General features: G+C 41.8%; 1 protein-coding gene across 3 annotated transcripts in view; it reads right to left on the bottom strand.

The window, feature by feature from the left end:
• The window catches only part of LOC112852125 (organic anion transporter 7-like), a 39,290-nt gene extending 21,959 nt beyond the window's left edge, over positions 1 to 17,331 (bottom strand). For 2 of the 3 annotated variants that reach the window (XM_086677128.1, XM_025915617.2), the window contains exons 1-5: positions 16,801 to 17,331; positions 15,782 to 15,885; positions 2,349 to 2,503; positions 2,070 to 2,238; positions 1,193 to 1,316 (exon numbers count right to left, since the gene is read on the bottom strand). In XM_086677128.1, the coding sequence (XP_086533254.1) occupies positions 1,193 to 1,316; positions 2,070 to 2,238; positions 2,349 to 2,503; positions 15,782 to 15,885; positions 16,801 to 17,202 (954 nt within the window). In that variant the 5' untranslated portion in view covers positions 17,203 to 17,331. The remainder of the gene's footprint in view (positions 1 to 1,192; positions 1,317 to 2,069; positions 2,239 to 2,348; positions 2,504 to 15,781; positions 15,886 to 16,800) is intronic. The other variant, XM_086677127.1, reaches the window with a different exon arrangement.
• Between the last annotated feature and the right edge of the window lie 6,455 nt (positions 17,332 to 23,786).

Here is a 23,786-nt window from a genome sequence, read left to right on the forward strand (position 1 = left end):
AAGCAAGCTAAATGACCATCAGTGGATGAATGGACAAAGAAAATGTGGTGTATACATACAACAGAATATTATTCATCCATAAAAAAAGGAAATCCTGCTATACACTACTACCATAGATGAGTCTTGAGGACTTTTTGTTAAATAAGGCAGTCACAGAAGGACAAACACTGCATGATTCCACCTATATGAAGTATATAAAATACTAAAATAATAAGACAATAAATGGAATGGTTGACCAGGGACTAGGGACAAAGGATATGGGAAATTGCATTTCAATGGGTAGAGAGTTTCAGTCACGCAAGATGAAAAAGTTTTAGAGATCATTGTACTTAGAGTTAACAATACTGTATTGTACAGTTAAAAATTTAAGAAGAGATAATCCATGTTAATTTAAAAATGAATATGAATTTTTCTCTTATTAATACTAAAGTTCCTTAAAACATGGAATTCTGAACCACACTGCTGGTCAAGATCCAGCACCGCGCCTAGCACATTATGATTTTTTGATAAATAAGTTATACGTTCGTGACATGATGAATGGTTTACTTTATGACCCACATCAATATCTGCCTTCCAAGCCCAGGGTGAAAAAAAAAAAAAAGGCTTCTCTGAGGCATTTCCACTGAGTCATGCTCTTGGAACTTGTAATAAGTAGAATGTAAACTCCAAAAAGCAGATTTGGATTGTTGTGGCCAATGCCATATTTCCTGGAGAGAACAGAAGTGGCCCAGGGAGGCATTCAGTAATACACCATTAATGAAAGAGTGTATGACCTAATTAACAAATAAGTGATCCTCCTTATGCTCTATTCTGCATGGTCCCTAAGCCTCCCTTCTACTGATCTTAACTATCTTGAACAAAGGCCGTCAGAATATTAGTGGAAAGAAATGGATTAGTCTTTGTTACTTTTTCTCTAACATAGAGACAAATACACAATTTTACAACCAGAAACACTAAGAGCTATCTGGTCCTATTGAGTAAAACATACATGTCTTGTTCTCAGCAACAGGATACTCTCTCTTTATATTAACTCAAACAATGTTGACAGCCATTGAGAACCAGGACAATGAGGAGAGAAGACCCCAAGCCGGACTTGTGTTCCCGCCCTTTTTTCACCTCACGGACACCACCTAGTGCATATGTCAGGTTGTGTCTCCCCTACACCCCATAACCAACTCTCTTTCCTATTCACCTCCATGGTTAGGGTGTCTCCAGCATTCTTCCTTCCGTTCCAGAGTGCAGCTTTTCTAAGTGCCTTTAAGGCCTCCTCGGGTTTGTTGGTCATAATCAGCCACCGAGCAGACTCCATCAGCCACCTGATCAAAGAAGACAGACCGGTGCAGCCAATTCTCATGTGCCCATATTTCACACATTCTTTGGCCTGAAACGCCTCTACCCTCCCATCTGATACCTACCTCTTGTTTTGTTGTGCCAGCCAATAGAAAAGCAGCTGATTCTGTAACTAGGAAACTGTAAGGATAACCTCTCCAAGCAGTACACTTTCACTAATGGCAACATTGAGTAGGAGTCATATTGCCCCCCCCCATCTTATTCAGGGGGATGTTACCAGGTTTGGCAAATCAAAATAACGTGCCTTGTTAAATCCGAATTTAGATAAACAGTGAATATGAGTAACTCTTGAGTATCACTATGTCCCATGCAATATTTTGGACACACTTACACTGAAAAGTATTTGTTGACTTGAAATTTTACTTTAACGAGATGCCCTGTATTTTATCAGGTTAGTAAATAAAAGCACAGAAATCTCAAATAAACAGGAATTTCATATAAACAATGGATAATTTTTAGTGTAGCTATGCTTCCTGCAGTATTTGGAATGTTACACACACACACAAATGTATTATCTATCTGAATTTCAAATTTAACGGAGTGTCCTTGATATTATCTGACAACCCTACGTGTTGAGCTTCTTGACCTGTACACTGGAGACTGATCAGGAGAGCATGTGCTCAAGTGTTAACTAAGAATCAAACAGAATTCTTATGTCCTCATTCCATGTATCTTGCATCCAGTATCCTCTAAGACAAAGGGAGAAAGAAAGCTTATACCTTGAGGAAAGAAAAAGGACAAATAATGGTACAGAAGTCACCAGCTGAAGGGTATGCCAGTCTCGAATGGCAAAAGCCAGTCCTCCCAGGATCATCTGTCCTACGCAAGCACCACAGGTGATCATTGCTATTCCCGTGGCTTGGAATTGGGGCACTGTCCATTCTACAACTGAACAACGACAACAAAAAAACAAACAAGCAGGATTTTGACTTCAAAGTTGGGATTTCAAAGTCAAAGTTAAGTCTTGGAGAATGTCAATATCCGAAGTTTTTACTTACTGAGCATCACAGAGTTTGTCAGGATGGTCATGGTAGAAAAGCCAGCCAAGAAGCGTAGGGTGCAATAAATGAAGAAGGTGGGCGCGAAGGCTGCACAGGTGTCAGTAACGGCGAGCTGGAGGAAACACCACCTGAGAATTAACTTCCTCCCAAACCTGAGGAGTGGGAACAGGTTAGCTACAGGAAGTATAACAACCTGATGGAAAAATTAACAAAAAGAAGGCACGCTTTGAAGTTTAGGGGGTGTTTTAATAAGTGAAACTTTGTCCTTGAGACTTGAAAGAATCAACAGGTAATCAGCCTTCCTGTTTGTAAATAGATCCTTCTTCCCGGAAGCAACCTTCCTGTTTGTAAATAGACCCTGAGTATAACCAAGCTTCTTCCCCAGTCTTCTACCAGATCTTTGAGGCCGATTGAAGCCGTATAAGACAGGTTGCAATGCTGGAGATTTTAACACATCACAAATGTCCCTTGTACTATCACATGCAGTTAACATAATAGAGAGTCAGTGCAGTGTCTACAACGCAAGGAAAGGATCTGGGGTGCCTGGGTGGCTCAGTCAGTTAAGCGTCCAACTCTTGGTTTTGGCTCGGGTCACGATCACGTGGTTTGTGAGACCGAGCCCCGCATCGGGCTCTGTGCTGACAGCAGGGGGCCTGCCTGGGATTCTCTCTCTCTCTCTCTCTCTCTCTGCCCCTCCCCTGTTCATGCGCTCTTTCCCTCTCTCTCAAAATAAATAAATTTTAAAAAATGGACCGAGTTGTGTCCCCCTCTCCAAAATCATATATTGAAGCTCTAATCCCCAGTGAAATGGTATTTGGAGATGGGCTTTGGGGGAGGTAATCAGGTTTAGATGAGATCATGAGATTGGGGTCCTTAGGATGGGATTAGTCCCCTTATAAGAAGAGGTATCAGAAAGATTGCTCTCCTCTTTCTGCCATTTGAGGCTGTAGCAAGAAGACAGCTGTCTTTAAGCCAGGAAGGGAGCTCTCACCAGGAACCAAATCTCTCTGCACCTAAATCTTGGGTTCTCAGTCTCGGAAACATGAGAAAATAAATTTCTGATGTTTATGCCTCCTAGTCTACGGTATTTTTTTGTGGTAGCCTAAGGTGACTAAGACAGGATCTAAATCTGTACTTGGGACTCTGGGACCATGCAGGTCATGGCTAAATTATGTAAAAGGAACATCCATGGAACAATACATCAAAATTGCTGATGGGTTGCCTAAGAGCCTCTCTCTGCCAAGTCTGGGTCTTGAACATTTTTTCCCTAAAATAAGATGGATGGGAGCCACAACCCAGACACAGAACTTAGAGCAAGTTCTCGAAGGAAAGGATTGGGTAAGATGAACATCAAGAAACAGAGAAGGAGAAGGTATTTTTAAAAAGGAAAGAGAATTCTGTGCTTCACAGTTTTCTGGGAGAAAGGGCCTTTTTCTAGACAACTTGGATAAGATGCCTGTGCTGGTTCTGTATGACCAGTAATACTTATAAACAGACAAACAAGGGGATCGGACAAGGGCTCTGAAATCCTTCTACCCTTGCAGAATATTTAAATTATGATGCGTTGTTAAATCTTTTATATTCTGAGTACTTATATCACATGCATTTGTCTCTCCATTTAAAATGGAATAAAATCTATGTAAATAAATGCTATAATTAATGAAATGATGTCATGACAATCATTGGAAAGTCTGGTCCATCAAAACAAAAAGCAGCCGTATTAAAGAGAATGACAAATACATGATTTCACTCATACGTGGAATTTAAGAAACACAACAGATGAACGAACATAGGAGAAGGGAAGGAAAAATGAGATAAAAACAGAGATGGAGACAAACCATAAGAGACTCTTAAATACAGAGAACAAATTGGGGGTTGCTGGAGGGGAGGACGGTGGGGGGATGGGCTAAATGGGTGATGGGCATTAAAGAGGGCTTGTTGGGATGCGCACTGGGTGTTATATGTAAGCGATGAATCACTGGGTTCTACTGAAATCAATATGACACTGTATTTTAACTAACTTGAATTTAAATAAATTAATTAAAAATAATAAAATAAAATAAAGATTATATCATGTAGGAGCACCTGAATGTCTCAGTCAGTTGGGCGTCCAACTGTTGATTTTGGCTCCTGTCATGATCCCAGGATCGTGGGATCGAGCCCCATGATGGGTTCCTCACTGAGCATACAGCCTGCTTAAGATTCTCTCTCTTCTTCTGCCCCTCTCCCCTGCTTGGGCTTTCTCTGTCTCTTTAAAATAAAAAAATAATTAAAAAAAAATTTTTTAAAAGATAGATCATGTGCATTCTCACAGGGAAAAATCACATATAAAACTTATTAAATGTAGCGCATTTAAAGTGGCAGGCATTTGGCAATAATCTGGTTGTCCATCACCAAAAAATGGATTAGAGCATCATAATGGATCTCCACTGTGGAGCATCATGCAGCAACCAGAAGAATGAACTAGAAGTATCTGTAGAAATGTGCATGTCCCTCAAAGCCATAGCGGTGTTTGCACAAAAGAAAAAGAAAGCGATAATCACACATTTAAATGAATATGTGAATTAAAATATATGTAAACCAAACAAGGTCGTGTATTTTGTAAAAACCCATATGAATGTAAAGACACAGAGTTAATGCATTATCATGAACCCTATATTGGGAAGAAGGAAACGGGACTGGGGCATAAGGAAAAAATGAAACAGATACATACACCCATGAAAGGAATTCATGGCTAGACTAATGAGGACACTGTCTCACGAAATGAGCAGTACGATCATTCAGCCATCGATGGTTGATATTCAAAAGAAGAGAAATTTGTGCTGTGTAAAATATAAAGCTATTGTCTCATTAATTATTTTTTTGAATGAAATTTATTGTCAAATTGGTTTCCATACAACACCTAGTGCTCATCCCAACAGGTGCCCTCCTCAACGCCCATCACCCACCCTCCTCTCCCTCCCACCCCCCATCAACCCTCAGTCTATTCTCAGTTTTTAAGAGCCTCTTATGGTTTGCCTCCCTCACTCTCTGTAACTTTTTTTCCCCCTACCTCTTCCCCCTGGTCTTCTGTTAAGTTTCTCAGGATCCACATATGAGTGAGAACATATGGTATCTGTTTTTCTCTGCCTGACTTATTTCACTTAGCATAACTTTCTCCAGTTCCATCCATGTTGCTACAAAAGGCCATATTTCATTCTTTCTCATTGCCAAGTAGTATTCCATTGTGTATATAAACCACAACTTCTTTGTCCATTCACCAGTTGATGGACATTTAGGCTCTTTCCATAATCTGGCTATTGTTGAGCGTGCTGCTATAAACATCGGGGTACAAGTGCCCCTATGCATCAGCACTCCTGTATCCCTTGGGTCAATTCCTAGCAGTGCTATTGCTGGGTCATAGGGTAGTTCTATTTTTAATTTTTTGAGGAACCTCCACACTGTTTTCCAGAGCGGCTGCACCAGTTTGCATTCCCACCAACAGGGCAAGAGGGTTCCTGTTTCTCCACATCCTCTCCAGCATCTTTGGTCTCCTGATTTGTTCATTTTAGCCACTCTGACCGGCGTGAGGTGATATCTCAGTGTGGTTTTGATTTATATTTCCCTGATGAGGAGTGATGTTGAGCATCTTTTCACGTGCCTGTTGGCCATCTGGATGTCTTCTTTAGAGAAGTGTCTATTCATGTTTTCTGCCCATTTCTTCACTGGATTATTTTTCAGGTGAGGAGTTTGGTGAGTTCTTTATAGATTTTGGATACTAGCTCTTTGTCTGATACGTCATTTGCAAATATCTTTCCCCATTCCATCGGTTGCCTTTTAGTTTTGTGTTTAATTGTGTAATTTGTGTTTAATTTTGTGTTTAATTGTGTAATTTGGCTGTATGTTCACCATGACTCCGCCCACCAGCATGCAGAGGAAGATTACTCTTCCCAGTCTTATGTTTTTTTATTTTAAATTGTTATTAATTTTTTTAGAGGGAGAGATAGAGTGCAAGCAGGGGAGAGGGGCAGCAGTAGGAGAGAGAGAGAGAGAGAGAGAGAATCTGACGCAGGCTCAACACTCAGCACAGAGCCTCGTGTGGGGCTCTATCCCCTGGGATCACGACCTGAGCCAACATCAAGTCAGAAGCTCAACCAACTGAGACACCCAGGCGCCACCCCCCCTAGTCTTATATTTGTTACAGTCTTACATCTGCATTCTGGCCAAGGACTGTGGACAAAAGGGACCTAAGCCATTCCCAGGCCTGTCCATATAACGTCTGCTCGGGTCCTGCTCATTCCTTCTGACAACATGGCTGGAAACAAAAAATGTGCTGATGAAAAAGTCACACAATGGAAGGTGCTGGTTCCTTGAGCCACTGCCTAGAAGATGGGGGCCACATGACTCACACCAAACTATGATAACAGCGAGAAACACGATTTTATTAAAATAACCAATTCTTGGGTTCTTACTGTAACTAGCTATCTTGGCTAACACAGTAATGTTTTAATAATTGTGTTTGACGAGGGGCACCTGGGTGGCTCAGTCGGTTGAGCGTCCGACTTCGGCCCAGGTTATGATCTCACAGTTCGCAGGTTCGAGCCCCACGTTGGTCTCTGTGCTGACAGCTTAGAGCCTGGAGCCTGCTTCGTATTCTGTGTCTCCCCCTCTCTCTGCTCTTCCCCAGCTCATGCTCGCACTCTGTCTCTGTCAAAAATAAATAAACTTAAAAAAAAAATTTTTTTTAATAATAATTGTGTTTGATGCAGGTAATTAGAGAAGCTTTGTGTGTGTTTCTTTTTTTGGCTATATGTTCATTCCCTAATTATTTGAAAAAAAATATTTTATTTGAAAAGAAAATGTGATGTAGATCTGTAAATATAAGTGTAAAAAGAAGTTACAGGGGTGCCTGGGTGGCTCAGTCAGTTAAGCATCCAACTTTCGGCTCAGGTCACGATCTCGCAGTTCACAAGTTCGAACCCTGCGTTGGATTCAGTGCTGACAGCTCAGAGCCAGAAGCCTGCTTCAGATTCTGTGTCTCACTCTCTCTCTGCCTCTCTCCTGCTCGTGCTCTGTCTCTCTCCCCCTCTCAAAAATAAATAAAAATATTTTTAAAAATTAAAAAGAGGTTACAAAATTACATACTCACTTTTACCAAATTTACTTAAAACATATATTTGTGATGTCTGTAAATATGATAAATTGAATGTTGGCTCCCACTTGAGCAGATTTGTTCTTAGCTTCTTATTTCGAAAATTTTTAAATATGGAAGTTTAAATGAATACTATAATTAACACTGGTATAATTCCCAAACAGATTCACCACTAGATAGCATTTTGCTATATTTGCTTTATTTCTTTGCATGTGTGAACACACACACACACCCCACTCACAGACTCTTTTTGTTGAACCATTTCAATGGCAGTTACAGACTCCTAATTTTTTTTAGCATGCGTGTATTAAGAATACAAGCAGTTTCGAGAGGCGCCTGGGTGGCTCAGTCAGTTAAGCATCCGACTTCAGCTTAGGTCATGATCTCATGGTTCGTGAGTTCAAGCCCTGCGTTGGGCTCTGTGTTGACAGCTCAGAGCCTGGAGCCTGCTACAGATTCTGTATCTCCCTTGCTCTCTGCCCCTCCCCTGCTCGCACTCTGTCTCTCTCTCTCTCTCAAAAATAAATAAACAGGGCCGCCTGCGTGGCGCAGTCGGTTAAGCGTCCGACTTCAGCCAGGTCACGATCTTGTGGTCCGTGAGTTCGAGCCCCGCGTCAGGCTCTGGGCTGATGGCTCGGAGCCTGGAGCCTGTTTCCGGTTCTGTGTCTCCCTCTCTCTCTGCCCCTCCCCCGTTCATGCTCTCTCTCTGTCCCAAAATAAATAAAAAAACGTTGAAAAAAAAATTAAAAATAAAAAATAAATAAACAATAAAAAAAAAGAATACAAGCAGTTTCTTATATCATTACAACTCTGACATCACACCTAAAGAAAACTAACAATAATTCCACCGCCAGCTATCAGACAATATTCAAGTTGCCCAAAAGCTCCTCCAAATGATTTTTCGTTGTTATTTTTCTTTTTTTCCGTCTATGCTCCAGTATTTACACATTGTATATGATTGTTATGTTTTTGTGAATCTTTTAAAATCTAGAATGATCACTCCACTCACTTTTCTCGGGACATTACCTTTTTGAAGAGTTTAGGTCGGTTGTCTTGTAGAATGGGAATTATGAACAATTTAAGGTTTTTTAATTAAAAAAAAATTTTAAATGTCTATTCTTGAGAAAGAGGGAGACAGAGCACAAGCAGGGGTGGTCAGAGACAAGGAGACACAGAATCTGAAGCAGGCTCCAGGCTCTGAGCTTCAGCACAGAACCCCAGGCAGGGCTCGAACTCTCGAAGTCTCCAACTGTAAGACCATGACCTGAGCGGAAGTTGGACGCTCAACCGACTGAGCCACCCAGGCGCCCCTTTTTCTAAGTTGTTTTAATGTTTATTCATTTTTGAGAGACAGAGAGAGAGCATGAGGGGAGAAGAGGCAGAGAGAGAGGGAGACACAGAACTTGAAGCAGGCTCTAGGCTCCAGGCTCTGAGCTGTCAGCACAGCACCAGAGTCAGGGCTCAAACCCACGAACCGTGAGATCATAATCTGAGCCAAAGTCAGACACCTAACCAACTGAGCCACTCAGGTGCCCCTAAAAAAAAAAAAAAAAAAAATATATATATATATATATATATATATATATATAATATATTATAATATATATTTATATATATTTATATATTTATATGTTTATATATATATTTATATATTTATATATTTATATGTTTATATATGTTTATATATATTTATATGTTTTATATATATTTATATATATTTATATGTTTTATATATATTTATATATATTTATATATTTTATCTACATTCTAATTTTTTACCATGAGCACATGTTTTTTGGTCTGAAAATAACAAAAGTTTAAAAAAAAGTAAAGTACGTGTTTGCATCTTATTTGCTGGCGGCTCGGAGAGTCCTTTCAATGTGAGGTGAGAATAGGGAAGGAATATTGTTGCTGATGGTCAGTAAAGAACAAGTAGACAGTTTCAACTCTATCAATTTCTCCTCTTCAGCCCAACTTCTTAATGTTCCTGTGACCCAGAAAGAAGGTAGGCAGAAAATAACCTCATGACATTCTGTATATTCTCAAAGTCGGTATGATGGATCAAGGGGTTACAATAAAGTCTTTCTTCACCATCAAAGTGCTTGAATGTGCCAGCAATGATCACTTTTCTCCAAACCCTGAGAGGCAGGGGTCCCACTCCCATCTCTTACAGTCTGGAATAAGTAAGTAGGGTGAACATAAAATGTTCAGCTTCAGTGGGGGTACTTTTGAAACCAAGAAGGAGTGTTATTACTCATTAAGCTGAGAATGTACCAGCAAATGGGATGATGGGTCTCTAAAAAATAAATAAATAATAGAAAATGGGCGATGACATTGGATATTTCAAGGGAAGGGGTTCTAGGAACCAATGCTGAGTAAATCTATCTAAGCTCAGACAAGTGTTCCTTGAGCACAAGGAGGCTATGATCACGTTGCTAAGGTAGTTATCTGGATTTCAATAGCCCATGTCTATAGCCTTGGCTACCCTCACCAGGGGTTTAGACCATTGGCTTCTCCTGGGGTACACCAACAATGTACTTCTGAATTGGAACTAAGGAGAGAAGTTCAAGTTGTGTGAGAAGTTCAAACCAGTAAGTTTTCACTTGCTTTCCATCTGAACATGTAAAATATCTATTCAACACAGGAAAGGAGGAAGATCCCCAGACAAAAATATGGAACTGATCATTTTAAGTTGTAGATGAAAGTAGTATTCGAATGGGTAGGAGGGATATTCACATCATAATGGATGCTGGCCTTGACACTGAAGCAGCCATTTAGAATCTCCTTGCTTGGCCGTATATTGTTCCCCCTGTCCCCCTTTAATGGGAGGGTCATGGGAAGATGGCTACTTGGGTATTTATTGAGTACAGCCTTGGCTAAGGGTTATATTTGGGACAGATTGCTTTCAAGCAGGTCCATATTCTTAGTATCGTTTTGCTCTACCTGGTGTCTCCTGCTGAGTGACTAATAGGCACTGCCAATACATTATGCCCAAAACAGAAATCTTGACTTTCTCCTCCCCATGGGCTGCTTTCTCTGTTTTCCTCATATCACTAAACAGTGTCAGCATTTATCCATTTTCTCAGGCTGAAGTTATAGATACCATTTTTTGACCTTCTATTTGCCACACCAAAGCCTCCTCCTTAAGAATCCAAAACCATCAGGAAACTCTGTTGCCTTTACCTACAAAATACGTTCCAAATACAGCTACTTGTTACCATTTCCAAGACACCTTCTTAATCAATTAATTAATTAATTTTTTAAATTATTGCTACCAAAGAAGGCCTTTCTTCTTCTTCTTCTTTTGTAAACATGTATTTATTTTTTGAGACAGAGTAAGCCAGGGAGGGACATAGAGTCACAAAATCCAAAGCAGGCTCCAGGCCCTGAGCTGTCAGCACAGATCCCGCCAGGGGGCTCGAACTCACGAACTGCGAGATCATGACCTGAGCCGAAGTCGGACACTTAACCCACCAATGCAGCCAGGCGCCCCTACACCTTCCTAATTTAAATGCCCACCATCTTTCCTAAGGATTATTTTGAGAGCCTCTTAAACGGTTTCCCTACCACCACTCTGGCTCTCCCAGTGAATTATCAAAGGAGCATCAAGCATCAAGAATAAGATTTAAAAGGGGCGCCTGGGTGGCTCAGTTGGTTAAGTGTCCAGCTTCGGCTCAGGTCATGATCTCGCGGTTTGTGGTTTCGAGCCCTGCATCGGGCTCTGTGCTGACAGCTTGGAGCCTGGAGCCTGTTTCAGATCCTGTGTCTCCCTTTCTCTCTGCCCCTCCCCTGCTCACGCTCAGTCCCTCTCTGTCTCTCAATAATAAATAAGCGTCAAAAAAAAAAAAAAATAAGATTTAAAAGATCCTGTCATAATAATCCTCTTAAAAGCCTCTGATGGATACATTTCAGGTTCCAGGAATAAAAGCCTTAAATTCTACTGCTTGCCTTCCACTCCGCCAGAAAAGACACATGAACAGAACACAAAAAGGAACTACCTGAGCTTACTAGAGAGTGAACAGAAGCAGGTGGACTGTGGGGAGGAGTGTTTGCTCTCTCCAAGGAGGGCAGATGGAGAACGATACAGGGAGGGCCCTATTTCCATGGCTATTAGACTGGAGTAAGGTGCAATCCACACAGTAAGCAAAGTGAACGCCATGCATCTTGTGGTCTGGGGAACAAGGCCACCGATGGTGGGGTACTAGAAACAATGAAGAGAGTGAGAGTTCCAGCAAGGGAAAGTGGCAAAGAGGGAATCCTTAAATCATGTCTACCACGCATCCCCTAAATAGCCACTAAAGCATGCATGTAAAGAATAAGCTCAAAGAAGGTCAACTCTAGACAAATTTCTGAACTGAGGTTGGAGCTGTTGTGTAAGAAACAGTCTTGAGTTCAAAATCTGAGGCTTGAAAGTTATTTGCTGAAATAAAGGAATCGGGGGCACCTGGGTGGCTCAGTCGGTTAAGCTTCCGACTTCGGCTCAGGTCACACTCTCGTGGTTCATGAGTTTGAGCCCCACGTCGGGCTCTGTGCCGACTGCTCAGAGCCTAGAGCCTGCTTTGGATTCTGTGTCTCCCTGTCTCTCTGCCTCTCTCCCCGCCCCGCTCATACTCTGTCTCTGTCTCAAAAATAAACACTAAAAAAAAATTTAAATTAATAAATAAATGGAATCAGTGTTACTGGTGAGTAACAATGGCAAATAGAATCTTCAAGCTTAATATTATCATATTCAAGATATAATTCATAGTATCCTGGCATGGGAAGAACCAAGAAAATGGAAATCCATTCCCAATAGAGTGGAAATCTGGCGGACCTTCTGCTAAGAGGAGACAAAGTTTGGAACTAACCCACAAGGATTTTAAAGTGGTGACATAACTATCCTCTAAGACAGAAATAAAATATGATTTTAACATATGAAAATCACAGCTCAGAAATCAGCATTCTCAGAGAGACGGCAACAGATAAGCCAAAAATAATTGAAATTCGAGAGCTGAAAAAGTAGCTTCTGATATAAAAATTCGCTAGATGGGCTTAACGATTATATTGACACAAGAGAGACTCTTTGAAGACAGATCAGTAGAGGCTGTAGAAGGTCAAGGGCAGAGAGAAATGATTTAAGAACGCGAACAAAAAGCCTCAGAGTGCTATTACAGCACGAAGCAGCAAATAGTTCCTGTAGAGAGCCAGATAACTATTATTTTAGGCTTTATGAACCACATGTTCCTATTTTTTTCTTTGTTCTATTAAACTACTTTGTGTGTGTGTGTTTTAAAATAGACTCTATTTTTTAGACCAGTTTTAAGTTGACTGCAATACTGAGCAGAAAGTACAGAGATTTCCCATACGTCCTGCCCCCACTCATGCACAATGTCCCCACCTATCAATATCCTGCACCAAGTGAAACAGTTGATACAATTGAACCTACAACAATACATCATTATCCCCCAAAGTCCCCCGTTTACATTGGGGTCCACTCTTCGTGTTGTACATTCTGTGGTTTTTGACACATGTGTATTGACAGGTACCCACCATTACAGCAGCCTGCAGAGTAGTTTCACTGCCCTAAAGCCTCTGTGATGTGCTTATTAATTTCTCTCTCTCTCCTTCCAACCCCTCATCTTTTTACTATCTCCATGGTTTTTTCACTTTTAGCACTGAATAATATTCCATCGTCCAGATGTACAACAGCGTGTATGCATTCACCTACTGAAAGAAACGTTGGTTGCTTCCAAGGTTTGGAAATTACAGAGAAAGCTGCTATAATCGTAGGTAGACTTTTGTGTGGACAGAAGTTTCCAATTCCTTTGGGTAAATACCAAGGAGCACGACTGCTGAATTGTGTGACAAGAGTATGCTTAATTTTTTCCCCTTCCCTTATGAGAGCGAGAGAGAGAGAGAGAGAGAGAGAGAGAGAGAGAGAGAATATCTCAAGCAGGCTCCATGCTTAGCCCAGAGCCCAACGTGGGGCTTGATCCCAAGACTGTGAGATCATGACCTGAGCCCAAATCAAGAGTTGGATGCTCGGGGCGCCTGGGTGGCTCAGTCAGTTAAGGATCTGACTTCAAGTCAGGTCATGATCTCACAGTCAGTGAGTTCGAGTCCCGCATTGGGCTTTGTGCTGACAGCTCAGAGCATGGAGCCTGCTTCAGATTCTGTGTCTCCCTCTCTCTCTCTGCTCCTCCCCCAATCATGCTCTGTCTGTCTCTCTCTGCCTCTCAAAGATGAATAAATGTTTAAAAAATTTGAAAAAATAAAATAAAATGCATTTAAAAAAAAAGAGTTGGATGCTCAACCGACTAAGCCACCCAGGCTCCCCTGGCTTACATTTTTTTAAATATCATGATGTCAAGCATCTTTTCATGTGTTTATGTACCATTTGTACATCTTTCTTAAAGAAATGTATATTCAAGTCCTTTATTCATTGAAAAAAATTTTTTTGGTTTATTTTTTTGTTGTTGAGTTGTGGGAGTTCTTCATGTATTCTGAATATTAAACCCATTCCATTGGTCTATTTGCCTATTTTTATGGCTTATATATAATTGACAAATATTTTCTCCCATTACATAGGTTATCATTTCACTTTCTTGATAATGTGCTTTGATGTACATAAGTTTTTAATTTTTAACAAAAATTTTAATGTTTATTTTTGAGAGAAAGAGAAAGAGAGAGAGCAAAGAGGGGCGGGGCAGAGAGAGAGAGAGGGAGACACAGAATATGAAGCAGGCATGAGGTTCCGAGATGTCAGCAGAGAGCCTGATGCAGGGCTCGAACCCACGAACCGGAGATCATGACCTGAGCCGAAGTCATACCCTTAGCCGACTGAGCCACCCAGGTACCCCCAGAAGGTTTTTAATTCTTGATGAAGTCTGATCTATCTGTCTAGTTTTTGGCCACTCAGGTTTTTGGTGACATACGAAAGAATCCATTGCCAAACCCAAAGTCATGTAGATTTACCCTAATGTCTTCTTTTAAGAGTTTTATGGTTTTAGCTCTTATCTTTAAGTCACTAATCCATTTTGTGTTAACATTTGTTATGGCTTTAGGTAAGGATCACACTTTATTATTTTGCATGTGGGTATCCAGTCATTGCAGCCCCTTTTGTTGAAGGGGCTATATTTCACCAACTGCATGATCTTGGCACCCTTTTCAAAAAGTGAATCAGCCACAGATATGTGGTTTTATTTTTATTCCTGTACGTGGGTGGCTCTGCGTTACAGAACTGTTAGACATGGGCCCGCTGACTCTGAACACTTTTATAAGCTACATTTACTGTCATACATTCAGAGTTCCCAGTTTTGAGCTGCCCTAACAGATAACATTATGCTGGTAGGTGGTAAAGGGAAACTTAATTCCCCATAATCCTCAGAGGAGAGGTGCTCAGTGCTGGCAATGTTTGGCTGTGTAATTCAGGAGATGTACCGTCAGGCATAGGATACACCCACGCAAATGGTAATGGCAGTTGTCATTAGATTAATTACATGGTTGATTTTTTTAATGTTGATTTATTTTTGAGAGAGAGAAAGAGAGAGAGAGAGAATGAGTAGGAGGGCAGAGAGAGAGGGAGACACAGAATCCGGAGCAGGCTCCAGGCTCCGAGCTGTCAACACAGAGCCCGATGTGGGGCTCGAACTCATGAACCATGAGATCACAACCTGAGCCAAAGTCAGACATGGTTGAAAACTTACCTTTACATGGTTGAAAACTTACCTTTAAAGTGCTTTATTTTTGGCAACAAAAATATCAATCGAGGTTACTGGAAAAGGTTTTTTCTATACACCATCAAAACACATTGCTGTGGACACCCCAAGTTTAATGGGAATGCCTGCCCATCACACTTGGGAAACAGGGACATGATGACCATGCTCTGGAAGCCCATAAGCGCTCAGTTCACAGGGTCCAGGAGGGACTGAATATGGCCTCCCAGGCCAAAATCTGCAACACTGTTTTACATATGTGTGCCTTCAGACAGGCTGGATCTTATGTCCTTCCTCTGTTCCCACGGCTAACTTTTTCTCACCTTCCTAAACCACATGTTGTGTCACCTCCTTCCTAAACCCTGTCCTAAAATGTCCCCATGTCTGCTGGAGCTGCTGTTTCTGTGTCCTGTACACTGAGCTCACAGCTGACAAAATAGCATTTGCTATACTGACTGTGATTCCCCATGTATTTCTAGACCCCTCAGGACTAAGGAAACCCCAGGACAGTGTAAGTAACAACAAGTGTTGCTTAATGGAAGAATGGTATGTTCGTTCATGAAAATACCCCCGAGAAAATATCCCAGTGATCCAGAGACACTCACCTGTCTGATAAATGGCCAAATATGATGTTTCCCACCAACATGCCAGCCAAGAATAAGAATTTGGTCACTGATTTCAGTGACTGAGATTCACACACCAGGTCCCACTGGAAGAGAAGGAAACCAGCAAAGGAGCACTCGATAGCAGCCTATAACCCCTCATGGAAACCTGATTGAAACAGCTAAGATATAGGGTGCCTGGGTGGCTCAGTCGGTTGAGCGTCTAACTTTGGCTCAGGTCACGATCTCACGGTTTGTGAGTTCGAGCCCCACATCGGGCTCTGTGCTGACAGCTCGGGGCCTGGAGCCTGCTTCAGATTCTGTGTCTCCCTCTCTCTGCTCCTCCCCTGCTCACACTCTGTCTCTCTCTCAAAAATAAATAAAGATTTAAAAAAAAATTTTTTTAAAGAAACAACTGAGATGATTTACAAGCTTCTGTATATCAGCCCCCCTTCTTCCAATTTCCATTTGTTTTTTGCATTAGCTGACCGTTATCATTCAGGTATCAGCTTAAATACAACTTCCTGTAGGAAGAGTCATCTAAACCTGTTGGCTATATTCATGCCTTGTTTTATTTCATATGAAGCGGTTCTCAGCCTGGGCCACAGAATGCAATCCTTTGAAGAGCTTTAAACGTTTACCGATGGCAGAGTTTCACTACCAATCTCCTAAGGCTGGCCGGAGACACAGTCAGTGCTTTGGGAAGTTTTGATCAATATCCCCAGATGTGTCTCATTTGCAAACAACACCTTTAACACATTACACAAACTATGTGTTTAACCTTTGGTCTTCCTAAGAATAAAAGCCGTAGAATCTCAAGGTCACGTCTACTTTTTAGCTCATGAGACTCCTAAAATATGCAGATTGGTGGTATCTAAGAAAGACGTAACTACTATTTGCTGAAATAATAAAGAACGAGCACCCAAACAGTGATTCAAGAACTTGGAGCATGTTCGTTATTTGTGCCATTACCTCTAAACACCCGGACCTCGTACTCGCAAGAGGAAAATGGGGCCTCTTACCTCCGTCACGATGGTGGAGGGAAAGGAGCTCTGGTCATACACCCAGCCGTCCACACAGGGTTCTGTGTCCAGCTCATTTGTGTTAGGGAAGGTCCCATTCAGGTGAAGGAGCCCCCATTGCAGGTGGAGGAAGCGATGACACTTGTCTGGCCTCAGGTTTGAGTCCAGTGGAATGGAGATTCTCAGGAGGGCATCTTGGTTGAGGATCCCAGTGCTGTTAGCAGAGACTGTGTCATTGTCGAGGATGTGGACCCAGCAGCGGTGACCAGGGACGATTGCAGTGAAGCTCTCCAATAAAATGTGAGGGTACACTATGAGGTTGAAGATGCTGTAGAAAACCATCTGAAAGATGTGGAATCTCCCCCGGCCTCCAACTTGATCCAGGAGGTCCTGAAAGGCCATCGTGGCCGAACAAGCGATCTCCAACGTGAGCAAAATGACTTTATTACGCAAAGTTCAAAGGGAGAAAGTTCTCCATTCAGTACGTCACAGTAAGCGTGTGTTGATCCTGATCCCACTTTTTCCTCAATGGGCCCCAGAAGCTGTTTCTCCAGGCTCTTTGGGGGGAGCAGGTGGGTAACCGCTGTCTTTAAAGTCACCAAGCGGTATTTTGCTGAGATACTTCCAACAGCTGACAGCCAACACTGTTTAAAGGTGTACTTTGCGAAAATTCTTTTCGTCAGCAGTGCCCTGAAGTGGCATTGAACTTTGATCCCCACGTCTGTAAATAAAATAAACCTACTGCATGGGTTGCAATGCCTGTCAGGACGTGTCGCTTGTGAGACCTCACAGCGAACGGCTTGGGATTGTCCTGTGAAAAGTACTGAAGGTCAGCGCGCGGCTTGTGTAGTCCTGAATTTTGATTAAAAGAGTTAATGAAAGTCACTGTGAGTTAAACTCAAGCAAGTGCAATGTGGTGCAATCCTTCCATTTTGGAAAGTAACATTCTGCTTCACTTCAGATGCAACCATGGGTTCACAGGGAAAAGAAATTACTCGAAATGTGGGCAGGGTGGGTAGCGTTGGAGGGCGGGGGCTAAGTCAGTGGTAAGCTCAGAAAGGCATTTACTTTTACAGGCTTATTGATTCCTTCGGGTAATGTTTGTGAAGACCTGTTCTGTGCCAGGAAGACAGCAGGGGTTAAGACAAGGTCTTTAAGGGTCTCCTGCTGTGGTGGGTGAGGGAGGGGCACATAAATACACTCTGCTATTATGTTATATTATATATTTTTTAAGTGTTTATTCATTTTTGAGAGAGAGAGACAGACGGAGACAGAGCACAAGTGGGGGAAGGGCAGAGAGAGGAAGACACAGAATCCGAAGCAGGCTCCAGGCTCTGAGCTGTCAGCACAGAGCCCAACGTGGGGCTCGAACTCACGAACCATGAGATCATGACCTGAGCCGAAGTCGGACACTTAACCGATTGAGCCACCCAGGCGCCCCCACCTGCTATTATAAAACACATACATAGCAAATGCACAATATGCCAGAGAGGAATTGAAGAGAAAACATGGGGACCCTCATGCTTCTTGGTATTTACCCAAATGAGTTGAAAACTTATGTGCACACAGATGTTCATAACAGTTTCTTCATCATTGCCCAAATATCCGTCAGTGGGTGCATGGATAAATAAAGAGTCCATTGTCTGGATGGACCATTACCTTAAAAAAGAAGAAAAAAAAAAAAAACGAGCTATCAAGAGAGGACAGACATGGTTGAGCCATAAATGTAAATTATTACATAAAAGAAGCCAGTCTGAAAAGGCTACATTCTGCACATCAAAGGTGTTATGCTGTCTTGGAGAATTCAGTAGTGTTTTTTCTTCCTGCCCTTTGGGCGTCATAATCTCTATGGCCCTATCTTCACGTTCGAGAATTCTTTTTTGCTGCCATTTCAAATCAACTGTGGAGACACTTGGGTGGATTCAGCGCATCAGCAACTGTACTTTCCAAGTCACAAATTCTCTTTGCTGATATCTTCTATTTGACAAGCCGTCGTTCTCATGCCTTTCGTTCTCAAATAAGAACGTAACATCTTTTTAATACGTAAAAACGTAACGCTTTAAAATATGTAGGGTGTAAAAATGTAAATATGTTTTTGAACGTATTTAATAGCTGCTTTGAAGTATTTTTCTGCTAAGTCTAGTATCTGGGAAAACTTTGAAACTGTAATGATCACCTAGTTTTAGAACATTTTCATCACTCCCAAGAAGAAACCATTCCATTAACTATCAACGTGCAATCCCGATGACCTCCATCCAAACTCTGGCAACCAACGATACAATTTCTGCCTGGGTGCATTTGCCTTGTCTTGAAAGAAATCAGTCCCCTTAGGGCCTTTCCACTGATTTTTGATCTGTCCATAATTTGGGAAGATGCTCAGGCATTGTTATTCTCAATTTTCCTCTTGCCCTCTGGCATTCCCAATTGCAGGGATATCACACTGCTTGCTGCTGTCTCACGGTTAAAATTCTGTTTTTTGTTTTGCATTTAAGTTTGGAAGGTTTCTGCTAACCAGCCTTCAAGCTTATGGATTCTTCACTTGGCCGTGTCCAGACTGCTGTCGAGCCCATCAAAGGCATTCATCATTTCCATTACAGAGTTTCTGCTTTCCAGCATTTCCATGCATTCCTTCCTAGAGTTTCCAACTGTCTGCCTTATATTATCTGTCTGTTCTAGCGTATAGCCCGCTTTTTCCATTAGAGCCCTTAGGATATTAATCTCATTTCTTTATTTCTTTTTCTTTGTGGTGGGTAAGAGTCCCTGTGCTGTGATCTTCAGATGAGTTTCATTTTTTTGTTTTTGTTTTTGTTTTTGTTTTTTCTCTCCGGATATATGAGATAGAAAGGCTAGAGGGTTTGAAGCTGACTGCCTTTCTCTAGGCCAGATAAGGCTTTGGTGACATCGTTTCTCTTAAGGACCCTCCTTCCTTACAGAAAGTAGAGCCAAGAACAGCTCCCCGGGCTCTGAGTATATTTCAAAATGTTTACTTTGTTTCTCAGCCTCTTGGAAGGAAAAGGCATTTTATTCTTTTTTTTTTTTTTCTCTGCATAGGGAGAACTTGGTGGGGCTCCATGAATGTGTGGGAGCCCCACAGCCTCAGAGCTTTTAAATCCCAAACTGGTCTACTGCTGAGACTTTGACAAAATTCTTTTTTTTTTTTTTAATTTTTTTTTTTCCAACGTTTATTTATTTTTGGGACAGAGAGAGACGGAGCATGAACGGGGGAGGGGCAGAGAGAGAGGGAGACACAGAATCGGAAACAGGCTCCAGGCTCTGAGCCATCAGCCCAGAGCCCGACGCGGGGCTCGAACTCAGACCGCGAGATCGTGACCTGGCTGAAGTCGGACGCTTAACCGACTGCGCCACCCAGGCGCCCCGACAAAATTCTTTAATTAAGGTGTCAGTCTTCCTGCCAGTTCCAGCAGGGCGCCTCTGCTCCCGGGAAGCTGTGATTCTATGTAGCTTTCTGTCTCTTCAGTTTGGCAAGTGGTGGGTGCCCTGGGACCTAAGTTCTCTGCTGGATCTAAGAATAGTTTTCAGTTTATGTAGTTTCTTTTCTTCTTTCTGTGAGGACAGGAATGACATCTTTCATGCCCTTTACAAGTCAGAGCAGAAACCTGAAGTCTTTTCCTCTAACTTTCCTAGACTGAGTTCCAGAAGCCTGGTAAAACCAGCCCATGTGAAATTCAGAGTTGACAACTGTAATGTATTTTGCTTGGCCATACGAATAGTAGATTTGGTAAATTTTCTGTTTATTTAAAGCAAACGCAATTGTTTGCTCAGCAGCATTGGAATAAATCTGACCCTGGGGCGCCTGGGCGGCTCAGTCGGTTGTGTCCGACTTTGGCTCAGGTCATGATCCCGAGGTACCTGAGTTCAAGCCTCGTGCTGGACTCTGTGCTGACAGCTCAGAGTCTGGAGCCTGCTTCAGATTCTGTGTCTCCCTCTCTCTGTGTCTCCCTTGCTTGTGCTCTGCCTGTCTTTCTCTCAAAAATAAATAAACATTAAAACAAATTTTTTTAGGGGCGCCTGGGTGGCTCAGTCGGTTAGGCGTCCAACTTCGGCTCAGGACATGATCTCGCGGTTTATGGGTTCGAGCCCTGCATCGGCTCTGTGCTGACAGCTCGGAGCCTGGGGCCTGCTTCGGATTCTGTGTCTCCCTCTCTCTCTCTGCTCCTCCCATGCTCATGCTCTGTCTCTCAATAATAAATAAACGTTAAAAAAAATTTTTTTTTAAAGAAAGAAATCTGACCCTAACGGCCCTACTTAGACCAGATATTTCTACTAAAATATATATATGTATAATAGATACACACACACACACACACACACACACACATCTATGTATATGTAGAAATCAGCTTTTTAGAAATGATTAACATCAGGGATATATGAATTTAAGAAGTCAGATAAATAGTTCATAATATTAGATTATTTATTATTACCTCCAACAATACCTCCTACAGCATAAACTCCCAAACGCCCGTAATGGCATTCATGTGAAAGTGGTCTTCTAAACAGAAACAATCCAGTTTCTCTGCCGTTTAAGTACATAAAGTTTGTAAACAAAGTCATCCTAATCAATGATGGGAAAAAATCTTAGTGCATTAGAAATGGCTATACAACATAAGTCTGTAAGAATTAAATGCTTGCTTTTAAAAATAGCTGGAGGGGCGCCTGGGTGGCTCAGTCGGTTGAGCGTCCGACTTCGCTCGGGTCACGATCTCACGGTCCGTGAGTTCGAGCCCCGCATCAGGCTCTGTGCTGACAGCTCAGAGCCTGGAGCCTGTTTCAGATTCTGTGTCTCCCTCTCTCTCTGGCCCTCCCCCCGTTCATGCTCTGTCTCTCTCTGTCTCAAAAATAAATAAATGTTAAAAAAAAAAATTAAAAAAAAATTTTTTTTAAATTAGCTGGAATACATAAAACTCTGTGCAAAGAAAACTAGAAAAATTTTGGATGGTCATAATATAAACCACACCACTAGCTGAGAATGAAACTGTGTTATTTATTCAAAGTTATTTTCTACTTTATTCATTCCTTTGACAACACAAATTTGTGAACCAAAGATTAGATTCTGTTCGGCCGCATTTATGAAGTGAACAAGATTTCACTTTCGAAACAATGTTATGAATTTTGCTTAATGGTAACAGCTGTCAAGTTTTAGCAACAATTATACTTTTGAAAGGGTAATAATTTGTCGAGAAAATATTTTAGTTGTAGTTATTGCTTCCTTACTCACCATACACCAGTTATATTTACAAAATGGTTATATTACAGCTGGAGGTTTAGTTTATTTATTTGTTGCTTATTTATTTTATAGCTAGAAGTTTTCGCTTTTTAACGCAAGCTTGATTCTTCACAAATGTCTGTAATTGAGGCACAGAACAACACATTGCATCCCCCATTGACCTGTTAGTGGATACAGGCAGTGCCCCTGGGATACAACATTGCAGGGTATACCTTCCTTTCACCAAGGGTAATTCCAAGAGATAGATACTGTTATGAGCCACTATCTATTAAAACTCCTAACAGCCTGGGGTATCTAGGTGGTGTCCCACAACCCACATAGCCCATCTCTTGTGCTGGATCAATGCATATGATGTGTGTAATAAGTTCGATCACCACCATGGAAATGCTCCTTCAGGGAGAACTTACCAAAGGAAATAAGTCTGATGAACTATAGATCCCATCGTTGCTCCTAATCTCAGTTCTGTGAGTGTGATTCCTTCTCTCTCTGCTATAACACCTCCTAGGTACCACTGACAGTCCTGGTGTAAGAGCCATAACCAGGAGGCATAACCAGGATTGGCCTAATCTTTGAGAGGTCAGACTTCCTACATTCCATACTTTGCCATGTCCCTTTACCATCAAAGTGGGGCAAGGAGGTACCAAGAGATACCCCAGTGGAACAACTCTGGAGGAAAAGAATGTGTAGGCATACTGGAAGGATCGGCTTTGCGTCTTGCTGATGCTGAGGCTTTATTAATCCAGTCAGGTCGGTGACTCTTTTCCTTGACTTCTGGCCTCTTAGCCCAGGAAACTGATATGATGGTGGAGTCAGCAGAATCTGACATATGATGCTCTTCCCGTGTTTCCTGGTGGAAATGTTCCCATTCTGGATACCAAGACCCCCATGTTATATACATAGTCTGATTTGTAGGGATGAAGGGAACAAAATCCCCAGGTAGGGTACTAGGAGTTCGGTACATGGGGCTATTTCAATTTGTACCATTTTGTTCCCGGAACTATTTACTCTACCTATGGGGAATAAAGAACCGTAGTGGGGTCATTGATTTAGAGTATGTAATTCAATTTGGAAATAGTTGTCTGTCTTTGCAGAGTATCATCTCCTAACTGGCTCTCGGTGCACTGTAAATTTAACAAAGCTATCCCATTGCTCTATGATAGTGACAGCTTCTGTGTGGTAGAGTGCGAATTTGAACCAGGGGGTTTGGTGGTCATGATCCCCCTGCCATACCTTTTTTCACGCTCCATGCATGTCTTCTTTGGCTCAATGAACTGTTACGAATAAGTTTGTGTGGGTGAATCATGTGCTTCTCTGTGCCTTGGAACGGTTATTCTAGCGGAGTCATGAAGGCGAGAAATACTTAGCCAGAATATGGGTTGATCCGGGTCAAGATGAATCACTGCCCTTTGGTCTTGAAAGTGATCTAATGTGACCAATTCGGCATCCATATTCTAGTTGGTCTCTTTGAGAAAGGGCCTCACATTGTTGATCCAACATTGGCATATTATTGACCCAGCACATTGACATTCAGCCGTGATGGTAGCTAATTCAGACTTACTCAGTGGGAGTAATGTTGTTGGGTTTATGCATAGCTTCTATCCCTACTGTTCTTTGTACCAGATAGTGGTGCAGATTTTGGCACTGGGATATGGAGTTCTACTTCCTGGTAACAAATACCTAAAAATATAGAAGCAAGTGGCCTTAGAAGTTGGTAATGGGTAGAGGCTGGAAAGGTTTT

This window comes from Puma concolor, chromosome D1 (assembly GCF_028749965.1).
Source record: "Puma concolor isolate L17-30 chromosome D1, mPumCon1.1.hap2, whole genome shotgun sequence".
In the NCBI taxonomy this organism is placed as follows: domain Eukaryota; kingdom Metazoa; phylum Chordata; class Mammalia; order Carnivora; family Felidae; genus Puma; species Puma concolor.